Genomic DNA, 25,592 nt, shown 5'->3' with positions numbered 1-25,592 from the left:
GGTCCCATGGAGGACCGAAGGCCTGATCCCAAGCGGCGCAGCCGCATGCTTCCTGGGGGAGGGGGAGAGGGGGTCTGGGGCATGCTCACAAAATAAGCACATACTCGGTGTAAATTTATATCGGCACAGTACCGGTACTTCATGATCCGGTATTTTGGACTAATCCATTTTTACGGTACTGTACCGGTACAGAATACCTACAGAGTACTGGTATGCAACCCTACCATACACCACTGACACACACAAGCACCCACATATGCAAACTGAGGACACTGGTAGGGAACATCAGAGCCTAAGAAATGCAGTCTTTCAAACTGGTTCCTTATAAAAAAATTCACACAGTTGAAAATGCCATGTCAGTCTACAAAATGTATCACACTAACCTTCTTCTTTGCCATCATCCCCTAGGTCTTCAACATTTCAACACTGTTTTAACATTACCTTACCAGTTAATTATGTCTTTTCCCAATTAAAAAACCTACGTAATTATGCATAGCTGTAAGCTAAGTCTAACAGCAAGGATGTAACTACATGAGCCACTTCATGTCAATTAGCCATCCATCCATCCAAGCTCACATCAGATAATTACAGCTGCAGTAACTGTAGACCAGGGGCAGAATCATGATGGATGTAACAAACATCAAAGGAGGGACTCGTTACAAATATTCTACGAGGCTAGTAATTAACCATAGTGGCCAACATGACAGTTTACTCAAATGTGTCTAGTTACACACATATATTGTCCAACATTCCCTCAACAACAGAATAACACCTGTGAACAACAGGGGTCTATCGTAACTAATACGTAGAATTTGCATAGTTGGCAACTCTGGTCAACTATTAAATTAATGACACAAACTATTTAGCCTTTCTTTATATGTGTCTAGTACTTATAACTCTTTAACCAATGTGCATCTAATATTTACTGACAACAGTATTAATTTTGGTCTCAGAATATCAGAGCTGTGAAAGAACTAAATGACTCTTTGTGTGTTATGATTATGCCAAAATAAAAAATAAATGATTTATAAATAAAATAGGAGTATGATGACATCTCACAAATTGATGTTTTGACAGAAATTAACAATGGCATATCACTGAAAAAGAAAATGACAGTAAAAGAAATGTTATGCAAACAAAAGTTCCCTGAATACTATTTAAATACTGAAGTTCAAACAATAAAAAAACTAGAAAATATTTTTAGACCAAAGGTTATTAAATACCATGCAAACATATTGGAGGGATTAAAACTGAATGAAAAAGGGCTTAATACCTCCCTGGTTGAAGAAAAAGGGGGGAAAATGGGACTCTGAAGTAAAAATTAAAAAAAAGAAAATTGATTTACAGTCAGTCAAGTGGTTTCCTTCAACAGACCACAGCACTAATACACTGAATAATCTCAAACATAGTGTATGGTGAGTCATGATAAAACGACAACATATGCTTGTCAATACAAAAATGTCTCTGGAAGAAAAATGCAAATAAAGTTTTTTTATCATGAAGCTTATACTCAGATATTTGTTCAGTAATTTGCCTCAATGCAGTCCGTTTTCAGAGACAGAAATTAACATAAAAACTGAATATGTCTGGACTGCATTTGCATCGCAAGTCCTTACTGTAAAGGAAAATATGAATTACCACACACCCTCCTACTATTTTAAAATTTGATATATATTAACACATTAAAAAAAGTCTGTAAGTGCCTACTTTACCCCTCCCCCATCATGAATTCAGTCTTTGAAGGCCGGTCATACCTGGACATTGCCACACTGCTCATACATGTGTACTGTACTTCATATATTCTTATATCTCACATACTGACATAATGTGACGTAAGGCTTTACTTACCCAGGCTAAGCGAATAAACTCATCAAAATGTATCCTCATTATAATGGTTACAACATGTGCTGTGACAGTTCTGCAGCATAAGACAGGGAGCGTCCGTCTCCCTCAACTTTCTCTAACAGTGAGTAAGAACAATACCTTAGTCCGGCTAAAACACTAGACAGTTAAATGAACTCTGGCTGTTTCACAGAAATAGTTCCAATTCACAGCAGTGTATGAGTCAACGTGAACTGATCAATACTGCTCACAACACTTTCTACTGGATACCCTCTTGATTTACCAGTTGTTTTCATTATGCCACCTTTTATATCAAAGTAACTGATTGTCCATTTTCAAAATCTTCATTGTGAGAATTTTTACATAATAAGTAACAAATTGTCTATTTTCAGTATTTTTCATTATGAGCCTTTTTTATATCAAAGTAACTAATTGTCTATTTTCAACATCTTCATTATGAGACTATTTACATAATAAGTAACAAATTGTCTATTTTCAGTACCTTTCATTATGAGACTTTTTACATAACAAGCAACAAATTGTTTATTTTCATTAACTTTCATTATGAGACTTTTTACACAATCAGTAACAAATTGTCTATTTTGAGCATCATATTGCTTGACCTTTGCTTAAGGCATGTTTATGATCTGGTTCTTGGAAACTGATCAGATATGAACCAATCTGTAAGAAATGATCGATCTGTTTTTCTTCCTAACAGTCCTTGACGTACTTCAAGTATACACATGTGATACAAGTGACATTCCCAGATAAATGTGACAGTAAAATTTAAACGATTTTTAAAATAATGTACCAAGCCTGTAGGCAGGGGGTAGAGGTGGGGAGGTATTGGAGGGTTAGAAAGGCCTGTCCTCTTGGTCAGAAAAAGGTCTGCTCTGAATCAAAACTTAATCTAGGTTTTATGACAATTCTCTTAAAGTTTGGCCAACAAAGGTAAAGCAAATACCAGATCACCCCTTGCTGGCTATAGTCCTACATATTTCTCTTTTGAGTTTTCTCAAGATAACAAAGTACTCAATGCACCCCCTAACCCCATATCCATAATGCTTTTTATCTATTACTAGGAAGATAATTTCTTGTGATTTCTGTGGTTTTTAATAAAAGGAGAAATACACTCAAAGGACCTAGTATCTATACTTCAAAGCACTCAGATAAATCAAATATCATTTATTGACGTCTCCATCTGTTCAATTATTACTATCTGCTTGCAATTTCTTCCATTTCATAGCATTGCTGATTTTTCAAGGACTTCTTATCATTTATATTAAGTATCAGAAGTATAGAGGTGAGTGCATTTTACTACAATCAGATGTTTTTTTTTTTTTTTTACTCTAGCTAAATCTGACAAAATACACATACTTTTGGCACACCCAGTTCCTATTAACTTGCAGTCCACTTAATGCTGATTGATCACAGCGATTCCTTGCTAAAACGATCCACAAATACCTACAACTGGTCTTTTCTACAACACCACTTTAATCAATGTCCAATCTCATTATCACCTCCATGCTTTAATCCATCTCCTCTCTCAATATCATAAAATGTAATAATGTATTTATTTTTAGCTTTTCCTTTTATCTGGTAAATGTCTTTCTGAACTAGAATGGGAACGAAGATAATCATAAATCATATTAAATATTCTATTAGGAATAAACCAGTGCTTTTGGCAAAATGACATTCTATGCATTATTTTTTAAATCTATCTGAAGAACATCAGTTTTTTTTTCTTTGTGTGTTTTAGAGACCAACTACAGAAAAAAAATGTAAGAAAATGTTGAAGAGGCAGGTGGTTTTAGGATACCCTTTCATCAAATTGGCCACAGTGCACACCTAAAATATAAGCTGGAAAGAGAGATAACCTTGGTATGACGTATTATAAACCCAAGAGACAAGTTCCCATTCTTCACGAAATACATAAATGTCTGAAAATATACATCAAAGAGAAAATCAAATCATGTCCAAGTCCTAGATGTGTGTAGTATGTGAGATTGGATTTTTCGTTAATTCAGGGAATGCAATCCAACTAGACTAATGCAGAGAGAGAGATAGAGAGAGAGAGAGAGAGAGAGAGAGAGAGACTGAATGGATAGTTCTTATCCAAATATAACACTTCCAAATTTCTCTTGCAAAAGTGCATCCAATACACACCATGCCACCACAACACATCCACACAATCCACCAGTACTTACACAGAGTACAGTCTCCAGTATTGAGTGTATGAATCTCTGAGTCCTGGGGCTGTGAGCCACCTCCCCCCGACCCTCCATTGTGACACTTCACAGGGCCTTTCCTGTAGCAAACAAACAGGCACAACCACACGGTGCAGTATAAATATCAACCAAGGACTTAAGAGCAAAGTGCTGTTCAATCAAGAGCAAAGTTCTGTTCGCTCCCTTCTTCTCTCTTCTTCAATATTAAGGAACGGTAAGGCACGTACCATAAAGTGCACGTTTGAATTTCTGCTTATGTATGCCATTTGTTAAGCTGCATACCAGGGCTATTCATTAAAGTCCACTGTTACGCGAATCTTTCAATCATTTGTTTGCAAGCAATAACTTTTCCACCTCATTCAAGACCTTGATCATTTCAAATCAAGCATAAATACACCTGTAGACACATGACCAGGTGATAGCGTGTTAAAAATGATAAAATGGAAATTTTTCACTTACATAAATAATAAATGAAAGAGATGAAGCCCTCATTTCCTTGATAGTTTCATATCCAAGCCTATGTAATTATCTAGCAAGTTCTGCAAAATAATACTTCATCTAATCATAAACCTGGGAAAATCAGGACTCTTATATTCCTCAATTCATGCTGGTGATGTATATCTATTTAATATATGCAAACCAATATATTAAAAACCATGTAAAAACCAGCTTGAAGAGTTATGCATAGTTTCCCTACCTGTATTTAATATTTTTTATAGATATTAAATACCCACCTACCTGAAAAATTGGCTGTACTCTGTCACTGTCGTAAAAACTGTGCACTGACTGTCAGAATGACTACAGCTGAGGATTATATCATAGACATACTTTGCCACAAGGCTATGAAAATACTACCACACTGCACTGACAACTGTAGACATTATCTAAATAATGCATTTTAAATCTAAACATTAATTATTTGCTTTGTGCCGGCAGTTTTCAAGCAGACGGCACCATGTGTTTTTGTTACCTGTTGGAACAGCAAGCTGGCATTTATTTCAATCTATACTGACATGAGATATATCTCTAGAAACATCAGTTAGTTTATTGGCTACCTGTAGTATCAATTGACTATCCAACATTTCTTACTTTTCCAAATAAAGTCTTTAAAATAAAACCACAAAAATAAGCTTGTTTTCTTTCAAAATAAAATAATAAACAAACAAATTCGTTACTAGTAATCAAATAAAGTGAATAATGACCAGGTTTGCTAGAAACTCATATAAAAATCTAGATAGTAATAAGAATATATCAGACATCAGCAGATGGTAGTGATATAGACACTTGTCTGCAGTAATGGATATATAAGAAGCAGGTTAATGAAAATACACAGAGGGCACACAAGTCTCATCCCAACACATTCTAGTGATTTCTTCTTAGTGGCTATGTTACACCTAGCACAATTCATTTCTTATCTGGAAGGATGAGTATCTGTCTTCCTGTTTAAACTGTTAACTTGATAGTAAAATCTCAAGACTCCTTCGTGCAACAATTTTACTGACAAACTACACATCCAATCAAAATTCTGCAAGGATTTAAATTCTCCTGCAAGATTTGCGGCCTTAGAATATTCCCTATAATCATTACAGGGCACTATAGGTAATAATTAATCCAACAGACAATAACCTACAAAATAACTATTGGGAGCACGTTACATCCCTCATTAAACATTGTGCTTACATGGAAAACAGTGGCAAACAGGCAGGTAACAAAGTGAACTTACCCGGACTTGACTAGCAAGCGACTTCACATCCAAAGCGGAGAGGGTCTTATCCAACTTCACGGTGCTAGTAGATGTAATTTCTGAGTCCAGATCAAAATCCAGTGAAGGCTCAAAGCCCTTGTTGTCTATCCCCCCAGACAGGTGTCTCTGGAAGGTCAGGGTGGAGGTGGACTGCTGGAGGTAATAGGGGGTGTTGGGGGACAGAAAGGCCACTATGTCTTCATCTATACTGGGTCCTGGGCCCCAGTCAGCAGCAGGCTGAGTTAGCAGCTGGATACGCTGAAACAATGAATCAACGTCGACAATGGTAAAGTACATAACTTATGAAAGCTTCAAAAAATCTGAGTGATCTTTTTTTGTGTCATCCAGTAGAATTAGTTTAATAGCTTGACAAAATATTTATAAACAGTTCATTATGTCTACAGTAGTTGCCATCAGAAAAAATACTCCTGTTTTAAACATAACAAACTGCAAACTTCTTCTTGCCAATTATCTCATCTATTTTACATAAATAAACACATTTTGTACCTTAAAAATTATTTGCAGGTTCTCACTTGACAAAACACAAGACTCCCTCACTTTGACAAACAAAAGACACATCCTAAATGTCTACTTACTCTCTTTATTGGTCCATCAGTTTTGGAGATGGCATAAAGCATCCAGATAGGTAAAGGTACCAGAGGCAGACAGGTCATGGCCCCACCCAGGAGATTGGCCCAGAATGGGTACTCATACTGGTCATAGTAAGCTGGACTGTAGTCCACCCAGGAGAACACCAGAATAAACTGGACAATATAAACAAAATAAACTAGACAGGACAAACTATCAGAATAAACTAGTCAAGGCAGAATTAACAGTGGCTATAAGTTATGGTTATTTTCAATTGCAAAGGAAAAAATGCACAAAAATATAGACATTTTCAGTGTTTTTTCCCTGCAGCGGCTATTTTAGATTGGAACTTTTGTCAAAATTCTCACACTATTACAAGTAACAATGTTTTAAAAAAGGCACAGGTTTATTGGGCTTTGGTAGTCAAATAACTTTCCCCTCTCAAATAAGGAAGTTCTGCAAAACTTTGAACATTGCCAATGACAAGAAGAATAAATAAATAAAGATTAGAAAAACAACCAATTTACCAAAATAATCACTGGAGTCACAAACTGCCAGAGTGCCCTCCAGTACAGGGACGGTTTCTTCCCTATCATCATCTGTATGTTATCAGCAAACCTATTGTAGCCATACACCCAGCCTATGACCAGACACTCAAACAGGCCCAGAATGAGGACTGACCAGCCTGCTGCATTCAGATCCATCAGGTGAAGCCAATACATCCCTCCCTAATATAATATAATATAATATAATATAATATAATATAATATAATATAATATAATATAATATAATATAATATAATATAATATAATATAATATAATATAATATAATATAATATAAAGCAATGCAATACAATACAATAAGTAAAACCCTTAAATTGTATTTATTTTATTGTATTGTATTTTGTCATCTTCTATCCATATTTTCTAGAAGAATACATCCATTTTATAACTTATCTAGACCAAGGTACTCTACCTTGGTACATAATGGTAATCCCAAAATAAACATCACAATACACACTCCAAGTATAACCCATGTCTTTCTTTTGTGGCATTGTTTTGGATATTCCTCTGGAACACAAAGAAAAATACATTCTTATCTGCTATATGTCCAAAACCTTGCCAGTTACTACATATATTACCTCTTAAAGATAAATGGAATATACATACACGATTAGCAAAGCATCAGAAAACTTCATGCTATGTATATTTTAAATTTGTGAAAATTTTATCCCTTAAATATATCCAGAATCATGTCAATTACTACATTTTAAATATTGGAGATAAATCATGCCTGCATATCATAACTACACGGCAAAAGAAAATGTCATGCAACTTCTGTTTTAAACATATTAACAGACTGAGAATTACACTAATGCAAAGGGGAGAGGGAACTTACCTAGAATAGCAGTAACAAGGGTCTCAATCATCCCAAACTGGGAGTCCAGCCCCAGTGTGAGCAGCATGATAAAGAACAGTATTGCCCAGAGTGGAGAGACAGGGAACTTGGCTACTACCTCTGGGTACACTACAAAAGCCAGGCCGGACCCTACAATGGGGAGTATACAGGAGATGTACATGCACTGGCAAGGATTAGATTTTAAATGCATTCAAATAGCTAACATGCAGGAGGAAATAATTATTGTTACATTATTGAATTGATGCAATTCAAATGATGCACTAGTATGAACTATTCATGTACTTGATCCATGTTACATGATGCATATTCATCTTCATGTGTACATGCTTTATTATAAGGGGATATAGGGCTGTTTACATATCATGCAGTGATAAATGATTAATGTCAATAAGAAAAATGTAACTTGAATATTACTGATTAATTTTTTGGAAAACTTTTCCTTGCCACTGAGCTTGTATTGTGTCTGTTCATTAACACCATGTGATTGGGTTTCACATATTCTAACTCACCTTCCTGTGCCACTTTGTCCACTGTGGTCCCTGACACATGTGCCATGTAGCCCAATATAGAGAAGATCACAACCCCTCCCAACACACTGGTCAGGGTATTCCCCACACACACTATGACTGCATCTCTGAAATAATACAATCACAAACAAACACACTGGTCAGGGTATTCCCCATACACACTATGACTGCATCTCTGAAATAATACAATCACAAACAAACACACTGGTCAGGGTATTCCCCACACACACTATGACTGCATCTCTGAAATAATACAATCACAACTAACACACTGGTCAGGGTATTCCCCACACACACTATGACTGCATCTCTGAAATAATACAATCACAACTAACACACTGGTCAGGGTATTCCCCATACACACTATGACTGCATCTCTGAAATAATACAATCACAACTAACACACTGGTCAGGGTATTCCCCATACACACTATGACTGCATCTCTGAAATAATACAATCACAACTAACACAGTTACAAAATTCATGTATGCAATTTCAGTCGAAATTAGTCAGTCAAGATTAGCCAGTTCTCATAGTTAATTTAAACTGACTATAAGGCCTGATTAAATTACAGTACATTTTCCTTGAAGTCAGTCATGCATATACTCACTTGTAGCAGTTGTTGTGGAACTTGTTGTAGCTTGCCAGTGTTATCAGGGTACCAAAGCAAGACCCCAGGGAGTAGAAAACTTGGATGGCAGCATCATTCCACACCTTAAGAAAAGAAAAGGCAATAACTGTTTTCATGGTTTTTATATTCCAAGCAAAGCATTCATTTAAAACTTTATTTTGATTATAATTAATTATGATCAATACCTTTTGTTGATGAGAATTTAATTGTCACTTGTCAAATTCTGAAGAAGTTATTCTAAAGCCTGTAAAATTTCAAAGGGGGCACTTGGTTCTTTTAAAAAAAAATGGACACTTTTTACCCCCATGGTTGAAAATTGACCCAACTGTTGAGACAAAGTACTGGGTGTTCTGTAGTTATGAAGGGGCTGTACCTCCATTTTGGCTTACCTTTGCCTGTCTCAGACGTTCCCACTTTGGAATGAGAAAAAACTTGATGCCCTCTACTGCTCCATCCAAAGACACTCCACGAATAAGCAGAATCACCAGCACCACATAGGGAAATATGGCAGTAAAGTAGACAACCTGGATAGAAATAGAGAGATATAGTTAATATAGCAATAGATTGTTGTTAAACCATGCATTTTATTTATTTTGGTGTCAAGTATTTTTTGTTAATTATTCATAATTTATAATATTTACACAAAATTTTACTAATTTAAAATCTATAAAAAGTTAGCCAAATGATCCATGGCAAAAGTAAAATTTTAACCGTGCTTGTGATTCATTTGTCTTGGACAAACTTTGAGGTAAATTATCAAAAAAAAAAAAAAAGAAAAAGAAGAAGAATTACAGAGCTCACCTTTCCAGAAGTTTTTATCCCCTTCCTCAGTGCTAAGAAAACCAAGAGCCATGCAAGGCACAGGCAGCCAACATTGTACCACTGCATACCTCCAAAATCACTGATATCATCAGTTATTCCCAGGACATAGTTACTGAAATCAACAAATACACAATTATTAATAGCATTAATAAAACACCCAAATATCTGGATTTCCAGACAAATTAAGACGACTTTCTCTAATGTTTTTTAAAGAAAAATGTTAAAGATTTTTTTTAATATTTATATATTAACAGACGTAAGCCTTTAGCTTGCTCTCATAATTTGTGTTCTGCATGAATACTCACTAAAAGTACTCTTCACTTGATGACTTCAGCCTTCCTACATATGTCAAATTCTGTGTCACATTCTCATAAGGGTCCAATGACACTATGATGTCACCGACATCAGCGCTGTCATTTAAACTAATATTACCCATAACAGAATTTAATATAATTGTGGAATTGTTGCTTGCATTCTGATACTGTCTTCCATCCATTGTACAGGCTGGAAAGAAATTGTTCAAATCATATTAATGAATCATATAGATTTTTATTTTCAATTTTCAAAAATTCTTTTTTCCTCATCTTTTATCTTTGGTCATAAAATATAAAGCTGGCAGGAAAATGCACAAAATTTTTGATTTTGGCTATCATCCATAGCATTCCCTGGAGAAGGCTTTTACAGCATCAACAAAGCCAAACAATTCTGCATATTGACAAGGTAATTTGATTTTAAATCTTTTATTTAACAAAATTAAATTTTTTTCTAATAAATATTAGAAAATGTTGCACCACAAAAAAACTGAGCACCCTACCCGGAGTGTTCCACCAGTTATCACAGGTGCTCCAAGGTACCGGGTCCTGCATGGAGGCAAACAGGTAGAAGATGCTCCATCCTATGATCATGTTGTAATAGATACTAACCATCAAGGACACAGTGACTATGCCATAACCAACACCTATGATAACAATAAATGAAACTAGACAGTAAAGCTTACAAATATACAGACACTGAACTGGTAAAAAAGTTAACATAATTTAAGACATTTTCCACAAAGCTACAGATTATGTATACGAAGCCTTGTCTCTGATTTCATTTTTAACCATCTTTAACATATGCTAAACTTTACTTCACATCACCTCAAAACATAAAGCATACAAATAACTTTAAGAGTTGCTCAATCTCAATTTACCTTTAAATAAAGGTGAAACCTTCCACACTGAAAGAGGGCCCAGGCTGGCAAACTGTCCCAGAGAAATCTCCAGATAGAACAATGGAAACCCACAGAATAACAACATGATCAGGTAGGGGATGAAAAAAGCACCTGAAAAAGAAAACAATTCTTCATGAAATATTTTAATTAAAATTCTACAGACTGCATGGACATTTTCCCCTTTTTCAAATATTTATCATAATGAGAGAGAGAGAGAGAGATAGAGAGAGAGAGAGAGAGAGAGAGATGGACAATTACTAATTTTACAATTTAAATCTGAGAGAAAGAAAGAGAGAGAGTAATCAACACTTTAAATCAAATAAAATTCCAAACATTCCAAAAGTAACATTCAACAAAACTACCTATAATACTTATTTTCCATCCCTGAATTACAATCTGGAAAAAAAGCATGCACACATGCACGCACACACACATGCAGACACACACACAGAAAAAAAGCTTTAACAAAAGTCAATAAGCCACCTCACCTCCTCCATTCCTATAACACATATACGGGAACCTCCACAGGTTCCCCAGTCCCACGGCATAGCCCAGACAGGAGAGGATGAACTCCAGCTTACGAGACCAGACCATTCTCTCCAGGTGGTCCATGCTGACATCACCAATATAGTTGTTATCATCTTCTCTGTGGGTGTAGGTGGGGGCATTGATGATTTGGGCCTAAAGACAAATGTTATATCATGTTTTAAATTTTCCCAGGCACTTGGTATAAAATCTCCTAAAAATGGTTTGTTTTACAAGAGGAAAAGCTCTCTGTGATAACTGACCTCTAACATATTCACTGCTCAAGCTGATAACCCTGGCCCTCACTTTATTTTTGTTGCATATTTTAAATATCTATGTTATCCCTCAATTATACCACCCAACCAAACTCACATGCTGACAGAATGTTATTCTACAAAGTGACACTTGTAAAATTCAGATTTACTTCAATGAAATATCAATTTTATCCCCATGCTGAACAATTATTTCAGTGATTATGTAGCTGGAAAGTTGAACCAAAATGTCTTCTTTTTGCATAACTCTGAAAAAAGTTTTGACAAAAATTATTCAAAATGCTGGTGCAAAAAATGCAACATTTTTTCTAGCACTATTAACTGTCTAGTTTTAAATTATAATGCAACCCGCTAAGTCTTCTTCTCTTTTTTTATTTTTTGAATGAACAATTTCAGGTTCAGCGGAGACAACTATCTGATAGATGACAGCATCCCACAGGTGTGCAAGCTAATGCAATAACACCAACAAAGGATAACTTTGGATACAATATGAGATATACTATAACAAGGGTGCTCACCAAGCACGTGAGGAGTTCATTCAATACCATTCAGAAATAAAGTAAGAAAATCTCCCTATCCTCAATCAGAAAATAATAATAATCATAATTAATAACTTCTATAAATAAACAAATAAATGACATATTTAAAAAAGGGCAGTTTTACTATTAATACTTATTCCTACATTGCCTTTAATTTACATACTGAAACTATAAAAGGTAGAGCCAACCCAATGAGATGACTATGTGAGAAATTGATACTGAAAACACGAAGTTGGTGCGTGAAGACAGAAATGATACCTATGTCTGGAATATCAAATATATCACCTTATGGAAAGCCTGGGAATGAGTTCAACTCATTAAACTTTTTTTTTTTTTTCAAGGGGCTTTTGAAGATCATCCCAAAGAACCGATACATTTCAGCACCACATTTTTTTTTCGCTATTACATAAGAGAGTTACCAAAACAGATTCTCTACACTTCACATGGCCAGTTAACCAAATTAATAATAATTGGTACACTGGGGCTTATGAAAGGGAACTAAAATCCACCAAAGCATAATTCCACTTTCAGTCCAGTCAAACTGGAGTGGTACTGAAAACTGCACCATGTGATGTTTAAAGGGCCTTACTCCTTAATAATAAGGTTACCCCTTGGGATGAGTCTTCCTAAGTTAGGTCCTATATCCAATGGAAATACAAATCTTGTGCCTTGATACACATAGTACTACATAATGCTACAAGTATTATACTAGCTACCTGCTTCAGCAGTCACGTACTGGTACCTTCTATGCTTGAACTGGTACAAGGGTCATTTCACAAAAAAAGCGAAAAAAGCGACTCTCTTAGACACATATAGTGTAATAATTATAATTGTGACTAATACCATTATTGCTGTTTTATACTATAAAGCTACCTCCGATGTGGAAAGAAGTCAACAAGTACAACTAAATTACAATAACAATCAGCACCCCAGTAACTGAAAAAAAAAAAAAAAACACCATGAGAACCTTTTTCTGAGAATTCACATGACAACAATATCACTCACCACTATCGCCACTCTCTTACTACACACCACAGCTTTTCTGGGTTTCATGACTATATTTCCTGTAACAGCCTCTCCTCTGTTGCTCTACTACTGCTACTTCAGTCACAGCTCATCTCATTGAGGTAACCAATCTTCTGCCCTGACTGGGACAGCTATTGTTAGCATGTACATGTTCTTCAATACTAAGTAGCTGGTATTGGTTACAGGTAAAAGAGAACTGCTCACCTGCTCTGTCAAATTGTAATCACCTACTTGGATATGTAGGACTAGTCTTATCTACAGGTGCCCCCTTTCTCTTTATCAATTAATTTCAATGAAATTGTGCTTCTCCTTGGAGTGATAATTAATTGTGAATTTAAATTGTCAAATTCACTTTGGAGCAGTATTTTTTAATTAGGGGAATCACTTTTTGCTACTGCACAATTTAATTAAAAATGTTTTTCTTATCCCCTAGAGAGTAGGCTTTTTCAAAAATGGAATTCACAAAAAAAACTTTTCCACCCCACCATTTACAAAAAAGAAGAAAAGTTAGATAAAAGACATAGGTACTACAACCAGGGCAAATCCAAGGGTTTCCATGGTCTCTGTGAACCAGGGCTCCGTATCTCGAAAGCATCACGTATTGCGAATCGCTATATCAAATAGAGGCTACAATGCATTATATGGAACGAGTATGGGCGAGTTATAAAACAGAGACGCTTGCGCATGTGCGCAACATAGTGAACCTTTCGAGAAACAGAGCCCAGTAAGAATCTGTCAAGAATTGGCTTATCTTGACATGCCACCACTAATTATACTTTCCAGGGGCAGATTCAGAGTTATTTTTTGACAGTCTTCCAAATTATCTTTGATCCATCCTCCATTTTTGACCATCCTCCAACAGAAAAAATTAGATACCAGTCAATGTAAACTTGAAAATCATACCGCCTTCCATAAGACCCAGAAGACAGCCTCAATCTGCCCCTGCTTTTGGCTACGTTATGCCTGACAGGTTACAAAAAGGTAGTGTAAGTAGTTTTACTGTATCTAATTTATCTCATCAAGTAGGATATGCATGTAGTCAGCATGATATAGCCATGGGGTTGACAGGAAAATTGCGCAACATACATGTACCAGTGAGTAACGAACTTTGAAATCACTGGTGTAACATAGTAATATTGCTGTTAAATAAAGATATCTGAGAAAAAAAATGATAGGTATTACAAACTTTTGATTCATGTTAACAAGCTGAGCTTGTCAGACATGAGCCCAGGTTTAAAAAACCTCTGAACATTTATCATGGGACCCAACACTGAACCTTGACAAATCTTAAGAACCATCAAAATTCAATAAAAAATGCGGAATTCCACTTTTCGCTACTGATAGCCAAGTCTTCCCAATGGTGCCCATTCAACATGTTAAAGAATGTTTTCATCACACCTACCACAATATCTGCAGCTAAATCCATTGTGCTAGGATGTGAATTACGGAATAAACATATTTCGACCCTTTTTTTTTTTCATTACTTGCTTCATTCTCCAAGGGGAGTATTCTGTAATAGACCAGTAATACACCTGTTGGGGGTGGAGGTCAGTTGACTGAAAGCTAGCAGTAATTCTTGACTGAAAGCTAACAATAACCTATACAATCAGTTGCAATTTGAATTTCCACATGCAGCAGATAATTTGTTACCTCCAATGGATTGATATAACAGAAATGAAAGTTCAGAGCTTTTTAAATGCAAGCACCTAAGATATGCAGCTCTGTATCTGGATTTTGGGTTAAATTACTGAATAGTGAATGGGAGGGGGTTGAGGAAAGGGGGGGGCGCATGTGCACATTATGGACAATGACCTTGTATTGGTACACTAAGGACATTGAACTTGTATGAGGTTAACAAAACAGAAGTAATCAACCATGTCATTACCTTGTACTACAGACAATACATACACATATACCTCTGATGTACACATGTGGTAAACCTATCAAAGGGTGGTTATCTTCTCAGATGATACTAACAGACTGCTAATTACTTTTCTCAGAAACAGTTTTTATAAGAAAAGTAGCAAGACAGTGCCAAGATGTGTGCCTGTTTGATCCATTGACTCTTAACTGCTAGGGCTATTGAATGCTATCTCATGATGATAATCTTAATAAAGTTGTTTGCTCATCATTCACAAAGTACTGAGGACAAAAACATGAGTGTAAAACTGCTGAAGTGAAAGAAAGCATAAAGTAAATAAAATCAAATCATGAAATCATCTCCATCATCTTGTTCAAATTGTGTCATACAACAGATTTTATACTTATGAGTATCATACATCCTTTGTTAATATTTTTTATTTGTGTTGGAGGTGTGTATAAATTATATGTTGCCATCGCTATAGTTCATTTTTCATTGTTATTAGCAATTGAATATCTCTCAAATACAACATGTAATAACTGTCAAAATTTTTTTCATAACATAGTTAACTGCAAAGAAATAGACATGCTAAAACCTTCAGTCTAGATTTACTAATCATAACTCATAAAAATTTTAAGCATCTGTGAAATATTGTTTAATCAGCCCATGGGCCTGACCACAGTTTTTAAGAAAAAAGAAGTCTGGCAAAAAGCCCTTTCATCTGGCAATTTTTTCAAACTGCCAGTCAAAATGTCTAACTGTTTTTAAAATGTTTTCAGCATACCTGAATAGTAACAAAAAAATTCTACACCTAGTACCTACCTGACTGGCTGTAGGCCCTGGCATAACAACTCTTCTGCTCACTGAGGGCACCTGCTCCAGTTGTGATATCTGACTGGCTGTAGGCCCTGGCATAACAACTCTTCTGCTCACAGAGGGCACCTGCAGTTGTGATATCTGACTGTCCCGAGATGACTCACGAGGAGATCTCTTTTCTCTCCTTGTCCTTGGCACGTCCAATGTTACTTTCTTTTCATGCTCTGTCATTTTCTTATGAGAATATCCTTAAGTTCTGAAACAAATGACAAAAATGTCAGAAATTGATAACTTGTTCCTGCAGTACAGTGATTCCTAATGATGTTGTTTATAAACAAGCAATATTAAAGAAAACATATCTAGAACAAATACTGTAAACAGCTGGTGTTTCTCAGACAAAATAACAAATGTTTTATGTAGCTGAAAATATGCACTTAATATCATAGAACGAGAGAACATGATGTTTTTATCCAAGGTGCCATGACGACCTGTTTAATATGATATCAATTTTTGCTTTTCAGGAGTTTTTGTGGCATAGATCAGAAAGTTTGTGCCAGATACACAAAGATCTGAGTCAGGCAATGTACATATCAATTTTAGTAAATGCCATAGAAAAATTAATTTTATAAGATTTGTTTTGGAGATAACAATAATGCATGGTATAAGGTGACCATTTCCGCAGTGTGTACTGTATTTTGCTTGTTGAACTTGAAGCCCACTGTATTCCATCTGTCACATGTATTTACTGTATGCTTTGTATTCAATCTTTACTGAACCAGTTTGGGTCTGGATGACATCATAGGAAGACCCTGCATGCATATTCATTAAAACCACTGGTGAATTAATTTGGCAATATCTATACTCAAACCAGCTTAAATCCGAGCCCCTGTCTTTGAGCTATTTCTGTTATTAAACTGTCCCTTCCGTCTTTTCTCCTGGGCTGGCCAATATTTGTATGTCACTCAACTTGTAAGTTTACCTTCTGTACAGTTTTGGCTAGGTACTCGCTACATTACAGTTCTCTGTGTGTGACAACTTTTTGGTGCTGGCTTCCTAAATGGGTGCACTGACCTTATATTTAAGTCAGTGAATGAGTTAAACCTAATACAAAAATCAGTCCAAGTATATCATAATACTCTCCCTTTGTTTTGCTCAGTGTAGCTGTTTTAAACAGTGTGCACAAATTAAAACACGATACACTTCAGCAAAACAACTCGCTGCCCATACATTTCAGTTAAGCCTGTATGATATTCAATGCAATACAATAGATGACCATAAATATTTGTACAGAACCAAATGCAAAAGCACTTCATTCATTGGCATCTGTGAAAGGTGTAAAAATACAATTCAATACAATGTAAATATAAGTGACCTGTTCACTTCAAATTCAAGACCAAAAATTCTGCCAGTCACTTTTTTGTTTCAGTTCAAATTCAGAGTCAAGTTTCTCCTTAAATAAAATTCTGTTGCTGTAGCTACTAACATAACTACTTGTGCCTGAAAATATATTTTCACTAAACTATTATTCTTTAATTTAGAAATTTTAAACAAACAAAATGTAACATACATTAAAACAATCATAGCACAAAAAGGGAAAAAAAGGACCTAAACAGTTAAAAAACTGAAAATAAAAAATCCGTCAGCTAAGTTTCACCACATTAATTTATCTAAAACACTGTGTCAAATTATTTGCAATATGTCTGAATGCATTTTTTAGATATTATTCTGGTATTCAGCAAGAGGTGACCAAAACTAATAGCTATTTCTTGCTATCATAAGACTCTATTCGTGATCTTGAATTACAATGTCAGTTGTCAATATAATTTATCAATGAGACCTGGTACAACACTGGAGCCCCAGAAAGCAAACATACTACCATATCTGCATTTTCATAATTTGACTCCTAACCTTTACTCATATATGAGGCCTGTAGGCAGAGGGATGGGGTTAGAGGGGTTCAAAAGCACCACATTTTGAACAGAAAAGATTCACTCTGAATTAAAATTGCTCTAGCTTTTATGCCTTTTTTTCAAGTTTGGGGGGTGGGGTAATTATCTTAAAGGGTAAACATATTAGTCTATTAAAAAAAACTTCTTTCAAAATTGCTGGCTATATGCAAGCCTGTACATAACTCTTATTCCATGCATGTTCTGCTAGATGCTAACACATTTTACAATCAGGTGTCCAATTACTTATGTGACAATACCAGTATATATATATATATACCTAAATCATCCACCATTTTAAATGAAGTATAAATAGCTCCTAACTGCCAACCAAACTGAATAAATACAGATGAAACATAAAACTACACTAAGGATTTGAAGTCATTAAAATAATTGTTGTGGCCCAGTGAGAATTCTACTGGTGAAAAAATTCTTCAAAAGTCTTCAAATTTTATTACCTTGTTAAGCCACCTGGAGGTTTTGTACAGATAAATGGCTTGAAATCATGCTATTTTCAACTTATTCAACTTAAAATGTTTAAACTTTCTTACCTTGTTAAAACTCAGGTGGTGTCCTGGCAGTTTTGTTAAGATCAATGCCTTGAAATTATGCCGTTTTCAACTAACTCATGTAAATCACCATGGATCTCTCTGAACTGACTTTTTATCCACTGGTCATTCTTTAATATTTCAGCCACACAATATACCTGTATGCTACATTGCCATCAATACATTATATATCACACTCTACCTGTTCTCCATGGGAATTAAATACATGTCACAGGCTGTTGCACAAACCAGAAACTAATAGCCACTCTCTGCCTTCAGCAGCATCTGAAAGCCTTCAAAGAAAAGATGGATAGCCAGCTACCCTGGTGATATATTTATTATTGTGGCACTGACCATTGTCCAATACAATAGACCTGCATGTCCACTGTAATTTATAAACTTATCTTTTCATACACATTTGAGGTATGGAATTAGCAAGTTGTGTCTATTATGTAGATGTCTCCCTTATGTCTCGTCTTCTACTTAAGAGAGAGAGAGAGAGAGAGATAGAGAGAGAGAGAGAGAGAGAGTAAATGAATGAAGGGGCAACCCCAAAAAAGACAATTTCTATCAGTCTTTCAAATCACCTTTGTTGATCCATCCTCCATTTTTGACCACCTTCTGGCAGAAAAAATTAAATGCCCATCAATTTAAACTTGAAAAATTCTGACTGTCTTCTGGAAGACACAGATGACAGCTCTGTCTGCCCTTTGAATGGATATAACTATTAGTTGTCGAAATCCACCTGCTATACAATCAAAACACATTTCAATGTTCAACCATTTTTCAAGGCCAATTTCAAGTTAAAATATTCAAAAACACCACTATGCAATACACAATAACCTACCACTTATCTCTAGGCCATTTCCTTTTTTTTTCCTAAGTGTGAAAGGGGAAGGTCTTATCTTTATGGTTCAATAAACCCATATGGTGAAAAACTTGAGGAAAGCCATCACAGCATACTTTCACACATGCAAGCCATTGGTTGTGTGAGTGCACTCTACCTGTTCTTTACTGGCTCTGGGTGCTTTCTACTTTGACGTGTAATCTTGTGTGACAATGTTATGGATCGTCACCGTAATTCCAATCACCTATGTTAGAGCTGCTTACCAGATCTGTCTGGCACAGCAGTCTCAAATGACTGCTAGAAAGGAAAAAACGCAAAAAAAAAAAGGATTTTCAACCTCATTTTATCCTTTTCTTTTTATTATTGCAGTGTCTTTTACAGAACAGTGCTTGTCTGTTTGTCCTGGATCAAAACTATGACGTGTTGATAATTATTTTTGTCGATCTAATTTCATGAAGTCACTAACAACCATATCTAAACAACAAATTGCCTTAGTTCATACAAATTTATTTTGAGCTGGCTGTATAAAACTTAACAATAATTGTGACCAAAAAATGCTAAAGAAAATTTAGAGGAGATCAGTCATTTTAATTGTTTATGAAAACACCCCTAAAATTATTTTGTAACCAATCTGAAGTTTAATTGTTTTGTTTCATAGTTTATTTATTTATTTATTCATTTTTATTTTTTGCTATTATCTGGAAAGTATAACATATTACCAACCAACTAACTTCTAACTTCATGATACAAGGATCCTTGGTACAGAGCTAAAATTTCTAGATTTGCCAACATAACAGTGATAAAAATGCACAATCTATATTCTAATATCTTATTCACAATAGAATAATACCTGTAAACAATGGGGGTCCAGACTAAATAACATGTAGAATATGCATGTATAGCTAGAGTTGGCAACTCTGGATATAAAATTATATCAAACAATGCTCTTTTCACCTGAAAAGATATTCTATAATAACACCTTCAATCTACAAACAAATGAATTGGTATTATAGCACAAAAAAAAAAAAAGAAAATAATTTACACATTTCAAAAATTCTGACTTCTCTTACCTGTTGTTTGTCACATCCCCAAATGAATGTGCAAGGGTTGGGCTGAAGCTATTTACGAGTACAACACCTGTGGATATACATATGACAACACACTTGTTGTACTTGGGGCTCAAGAAGACCACTTCACCTTGCTATCACTTACAACACTGCCTCTAAAATAAAGAAATATAAAATAAAAATCTTCTGATAACCTTGAATATATCATCAAAAATATTATGGAATGTGATATCTTTATCATATTTTAAGAATTAGAAGGGAAAAATGATATACAAATGCACTCCAAGTTTTACTCATTGGTAGCTCTCTCTGCTACCTTGTATATAATGCCTTCACAGACCCTCATTTATTTGTTTATTTTCGCTCCCTTTACCCTGCGTTTATTGCACTCTACAGTCAAAGCAAATATTTAAGGTTCTACGTACATTTGCAAATCCACAGTGTATTTAGCATACTATGTCAAAGCCATGCTCACCTGAAACTTTTTCATAGCCAGCACAGCAAATTATTTGTCCTGTCCACACCCAACTATACGTATATATGTATATCCACAAATCTAACATTATGACCAAGCTGAAGTCCCAGGAGGGGCAGGGGGGGTCGAAAAAATCCCCTTTTGGGAGGAAAAGGTCTGCTGTTAATCAACATTTGTTCTAGATTCTATGTCATTTCTTCAATGGGTCAACATAGGGGGTAATATGCTCCACCCATACAGAAAAAGACCCCCCCCCCCTTCCTTTAAAATTGCTGGCTATACAGTAGCAAATCAGAAAACACATCACTTTGATGGTATAAAATTACTATTCAAATCAGACTAATGAACAAGTAATGCATTTATTACAGCATTCTATTGGACGTATGGATTTTATTATCAAGTGAAATTTAAATAGCAAACAGTGTGTTTTGTCCCCAGAACAGACCACATGGAGATTATATACCCTGAATCCAAGTCACTCAAAGTCTGGATACATATCATGTAGATTTCTATTAACAATATCCTAGATTTATCAATATTTAATTAAATGGGTGTAAAATAATACAACTTCATATAGAATGCTCTTCAGACACCACAATGAGTAAAAAGCATTTTTATGTCCCAGGAAATGACATTGAGCACAAACAATGCAGTTACTGTACAATTTGTAATGAATTGCATTTCATCTTTTATCACAAACCACTTACTTGACATTTCGCAGATCAGTTACTCCTTCAACAAGAGTCTCAGCTCAAGCGTGTTTGCAATTTCTAACCCCACTGTATGGAGTGTCACAGAAAGAAAAAACACATTTTTGATGTTAATTTAGATTTTTCAAGTTATATCAAATATGTTACACCCTAAATTATTATTAAGATTTCATAATTTCTTTTTTTTTTTTTTTTTTGGGGGGGGGGAGGGATTGCAAAGTACTGTCAACTTTATGGATATGCTTGTGAGATTTTCAATTTTTTTGTATTTTCCCCATTATGCCTTTTAAATCTAGTCTATGATTATATTTCAAAGGCATGGAACACTTTTTAAATGAATAATATATTTGCAAATATAAAAATCCATATCGACTCACAGTAAAAATGCAGTGAACTATTGTAACCATTCAGTTCGAATGTCATAATAACGTATTTTTCAAGTGTAAAACAACACAATTTGTTAATGTACTTCAAAAAGAGGAAAAAGTGCCAGGGTGATTTGGGGCCTGCTAATTTTTTCACTAAAATCACACAAATCTTTCAGTTTTTATCATTTTATTTATTTATTTATTTATTTTTTTTTTTCAGAAAAAAAATTACCCATTTCAGTTTTCAAAATGTACATGACAGTCTTAACAGTCAAACTATAACTGGAGATAACCTTATCACCACTGAAAAATTCAGTCAATCTTATTATCCCAAATTCAAAGAGTCAAATCCTCAGCAGAGATAAAAAAAGTATGAAGTTATCCTAATCAAAAATTTATACAAGTCAAAATTTCAATGATTGTTCAGTTAACTTTAAACTACCAGATAGGGCAATGCTAGACATAAAACATGGGTTCACATTCAAAGCAGGGATATCACACATTCTAAGTCAATCATCTATGAGCACAGGTGGCCTGCGCTCTAAATTAGCTCTCTGTCGATACCACTCCTCCAACTCATGCGGCCTGAGGGACTGGTCCACCCCTGGACAGAACTCCTCAAACCAGGGACTGGTGGTGTATCTGTTGTAGAACAGGAATGGTCTCTTCATGTATTCAAAGGCCAGCATCATGATGACACTGTAGGGCACTACCTAGGTCAATGTAAGATACACCTGTCAGATATTTGGGTTGATGTTTGGATTGTGTCAGGTGTGGTTGATGTTTGGATTGTGTCAGGTGTGGTTGATGTTTGGATTGTGTCAGGTGTGGTTGATGTTTGGATTGTGTCAGGTGTGGTTGATGTTTGGATTGTGTCAGGTGTGGTTGATGTTTGGATTGTGTCAGGTGTGGTTGATGTTTGGATTGTGTCAGTTGTGGTTGATGTTTGGATTGTGTCAGTTGTGGTTGATGTTTGGATTGTGTCAGGTGTGGTTGATGTTTGGATTGTGTCAGGTGTGGTTGATGTTTGGATTGTGTCAGGTGTGGTTGATGTTTGGATTGTGTCAGGTGTGGTTGATGTTTGGATTGTGTCAGTTGTGGTTGATGTTTGGATTGTGTCAGGTGTGGTTGATGTTTGGATTGTGTCAGGTGTGGTTGATGTTTGGATTGTGTCAGTTGTGGTTGATGTTTGGATTGTGTCAGGTGTGGTTGATGTTTGGATTGTGTCAGTTGTGGTTGATGTTTGGATTGTGTCAGGTGTGGTTGATGTTTGGATTGTGTCACATTTTTTAAAAATAAAATTATTCAAATACCAATACATGTTTACATACAAATTTTGACAAAAACTTGGCTCCTTTTTACAAATAAGAATTCTTTCCTTGCAATTTTTTTCTCCTACAAACATCCTTAATTTTCTGATAACGTCATCTCAAACCTAGATGCCATCTTCCAAATAATAATTTTACCTTCAGTAATCCTACAGTAGCTCCCCTCCAAAGACCAGTGAAGCCAGTCTGTCTGAAGGCATCCCACATGCCCCTGAAGTCCACATCCACACCACCTCTGTCTGGTAGAACTGCAGACGATGCCTGGAGTTTGAAAAAATATGTCAAATATTGCTTACAATTAAAGGGATAATAACTCATTTTGGCCACAAAATGAATTTTCCTGGAGTAAACATCAATTTTCCCATACTTGCCAATGGTTAATGAATCCACTTTTACATTCAAAGTTAGCCCCTGGTTTTTTTCTAAAAAGTTTGGTTTTTTGTTAAAATCTCTTAAGAGATTATAACAGAGTATAGCTATCAATGGAGGTCACGAGGTCTGAAGCATGCTCAAATATCAGAATAATAGCTATAACTGCTGTTTATGTCGTAAAAAAAAAAATATTATATTTCTATGAGTTATTCACAATGTTTTTATTGTGAAATATAGATCTCATACGAAGAGTTATTATCCCTTTAAGTTATAATTTAATGTAATCTAATTAAAAAATAACAAATGCAGCTGCAATGAAGTTAAAGGAAAATATGCCATTAAACTAGTATAGTTACAATTAGTTATGATTTAATATATAATTTATAAAAAAAAATCATAACAAGTGTAGTTCAAGTTGTGCTTGGATAAAATGTTTAATTCTTTCTCTGCACTGATGAGTTATCTTTGAAACAATAAGACTACCCATTATATCTTATTATTACATGAAATTAGTAAATGAATGCCATATTCTAAGAAATATGCAAGTGGTTTAAAAATTGAGAACTTTATAATATATAATCACAAATGTTATACAACTGTTTCTGAGTGTGTGAGTTGATATTAATATTGACAAGCAACGATTGCAAATAACAAGCATACTTTCTAATTCCCTTTTTTTTTTTGTATCATTCTATTACTATAAAGATTTTGATAATTTTCGTGTCACTGGTAGTTTAGAATGAGTTTTGTAAACATACCTGCATTTTCCTCTTTATTGTATGCAAAGGATACACTATCATTTTGGCAAACGCAGTTGACATGCACCACCTTGCAAAATGTTCTTCTGTGGATATTTCTGACTTTGGCTTATCTATTAACTGATCTATTGCACTATGGGTAAAATAAACTACGCCAGTAAAAGGTATTAATTCTGTAATAAATAAAAAAAGATAACATAACTGTATGCCACCATCTGACAACTGTTTGGTTAAATTACTTTTCTGGCTTTAGGTAATTACATGTTTTAAAATTGAGATATTTCAGGCTTTATAGGATATTCATGTTAAAAACATTCTATTTTCAAAATATTTTAAGTGGATTTCTAAAACAAAACAAAACAAAGCATACATTTCAAAGCTTAGTTTAAACGTGTGATAAGAGCACTGGTAATGGCCAAAAAATAACAAAGCCATATGTACCTAAAACTGCTAATGACAACCCCCTATATAACCGTAAAAATCCCTCCTCTTTCCAGATCATTTTTATAGCATGGGTCATACCGCTGTATCTTGCCTGTTTTTTGTCAGCATTTTGTGCTATTAATCTAGCCATAACCAAGTCAGTGGGGTATAAAACAGCTGTAGAACTAATTGCTGCCCCCATACAAGCAATCGTGGCCGTGGATGCAGAAAGCCGTCCCTGTTCATCCACAAGTTTTAATGACAGATTTTCATAAGTAAAAAGATGAATAACTGAGTAGAGAGGAAGTCTGAAACAGGCTACAGCGTTTCCTTTCCAGAATGCCTTCCATCCTTGCTGCTGGTATAGAGTCCTGAAGGCTCTGTAAGCACCCTGTCGCGTTTCCGGCGTCCCTATTTGACAAGATATTCTAACAACTTCTAAAGGAGAAAGGACCGTTCTGCTAAACATTCCGGCCAAACCTCCGCAAATAAAATTCTGTGTTATTGTAAGCCTTGATTCAGCCTTTGCCCTTGACATGCTGACTCTTAAACAACTAGTTTTCGTTTCAAAATCGGATGCAATAAATATCACAAACAAATTTAGGTCTACTCGTAAGTGACAGCATCCATCGTCTGCTTCTTCCTAGCCGTCTTACCGCTCGGGGAGGTTATGACGAGAAAAAAGAAAGTTCCA

General features: G+C 35.2%; 2 protein-coding genes across 7 annotated transcripts in view; both read right to left on the bottom strand.

Annotated features, from left to right (window-relative positions):
- Positions 1-18,742, bottom strand: part of LOC106156982 (uncharacterized) — a 54,732-nt gene extending 35,990 nt beyond the window's left edge. For 4 of the 6 annotated variants that reach the window (XM_087009400.1, XM_087009402.1, XM_087009401.1 and 1 more), the window contains exons 1-15: positions 18,554-18,741; positions 16,063-16,312; positions 11,506-11,698; positions 10,997-11,128; positions 10,619-10,762; positions 10,110-10,308; positions 9,784-9,916; positions 9,372-9,506; positions 8,962-9,065; positions 8,333-8,457; positions 7,803-7,952; positions 7,380-7,474; positions 6,930-7,130; positions 6,411-6,578; positions 5,794-6,072 (exon numbers count right to left, since the gene is read on the bottom strand). In XM_087009400.1, the coding sequence (XP_086865526.1) occupies positions 5,794-6,072; positions 6,411-6,578; positions 6,930-7,130; positions 7,380-7,474; positions 7,803-7,952; positions 8,333-8,457; positions 8,962-9,065; positions 9,372-9,506; positions 9,784-9,916; positions 10,110-10,308; positions 10,619-10,762; positions 10,997-11,128; positions 11,506-11,698; positions 16,063-16,287 (2,283 nt within the window). In that variant the 5' untranslated portion in view covers positions 16,288-16,312; positions 18,554-18,741. Of the gene's footprint in view, positions 1-5,793; positions 6,073-6,410; positions 6,579-6,929; positions 7,131-7,379; positions 7,475-7,802; positions 7,953-8,332; positions 8,458-8,961; positions 9,066-9,371; positions 9,507-9,783; positions 9,917-10,109; positions 10,309-10,618; positions 10,763-10,996; positions 11,129-11,505; positions 11,699-13,358; positions 13,547-16,062; positions 16,313-18,553 lie in introns of those variants that run through there. The other 2 variants (XM_087009405.1, XM_087009404.1) reach the window with 2 other exon arrangements.
- Positions 18,743-21,279: 2,537 nt separating this feature from the next.
- Positions 21,280-25,576, bottom strand: LOC106156979 (solute carrier family 25 member 43). The gene is made up of 4 exons (XM_013532425.2): positions 24,917-25,576; positions 24,476-24,648; positions 23,484-23,606; positions 21,280-22,730 (listed from the first exon to the last, which is right to left on the bottom strand). Exons 1-4 carry the CDS (start codon positions 25,434-25,436, stop codon positions 22,527-22,529), a joined length of 1,020 nt encoding a protein of 339 aa, XP_013387879.1. The 5' UTR covers positions 25,437-25,576; the 3' UTR covers positions 21,280-22,526.
- Between the last annotated feature and the right edge of the window lie 16 nt (positions 25,577-25,592).

This window comes from Lingula anatina, chromosome 3 (genome assembly GCF_051362555.1).
Source record: "Lingula anatina isolate TDL-2025a chromosome 3, LinAna3.0, whole genome shotgun sequence".
Taxonomy (NCBI): domain Eukaryota; kingdom Metazoa; phylum Brachiopoda; class Lingulata; order Lingulida; family Lingulidae; genus Lingula; species Lingula anatina.
Note: the sequence above shows the minus strand (reverse complement) of the source record. Positions and strands in the feature narration are given on the sequence as shown.

Coding starts and splice junctions, on each gene's coding strand:
- LOC106156979 (XM_013532425.2), bottom strand. CDS start 25,436: ATGTCAAGGGCAAAGGCTGAATCAAGGCTTACAATAACACAGAATTTT. Junction 24,649..24,916: donor GTTGTCATTAGCAGTTTTAG/GTACATATGGCT, acceptor TATTTATTACAG/AATTAATACCTTTTACTGGC. Junction 23,607..24,475: donor CAATAAAGAGGAAAATGCAG/GTATGTTTACAA, acceptor TTCAAACTCCAG/GCATCGTCTGCAGTTCTACC.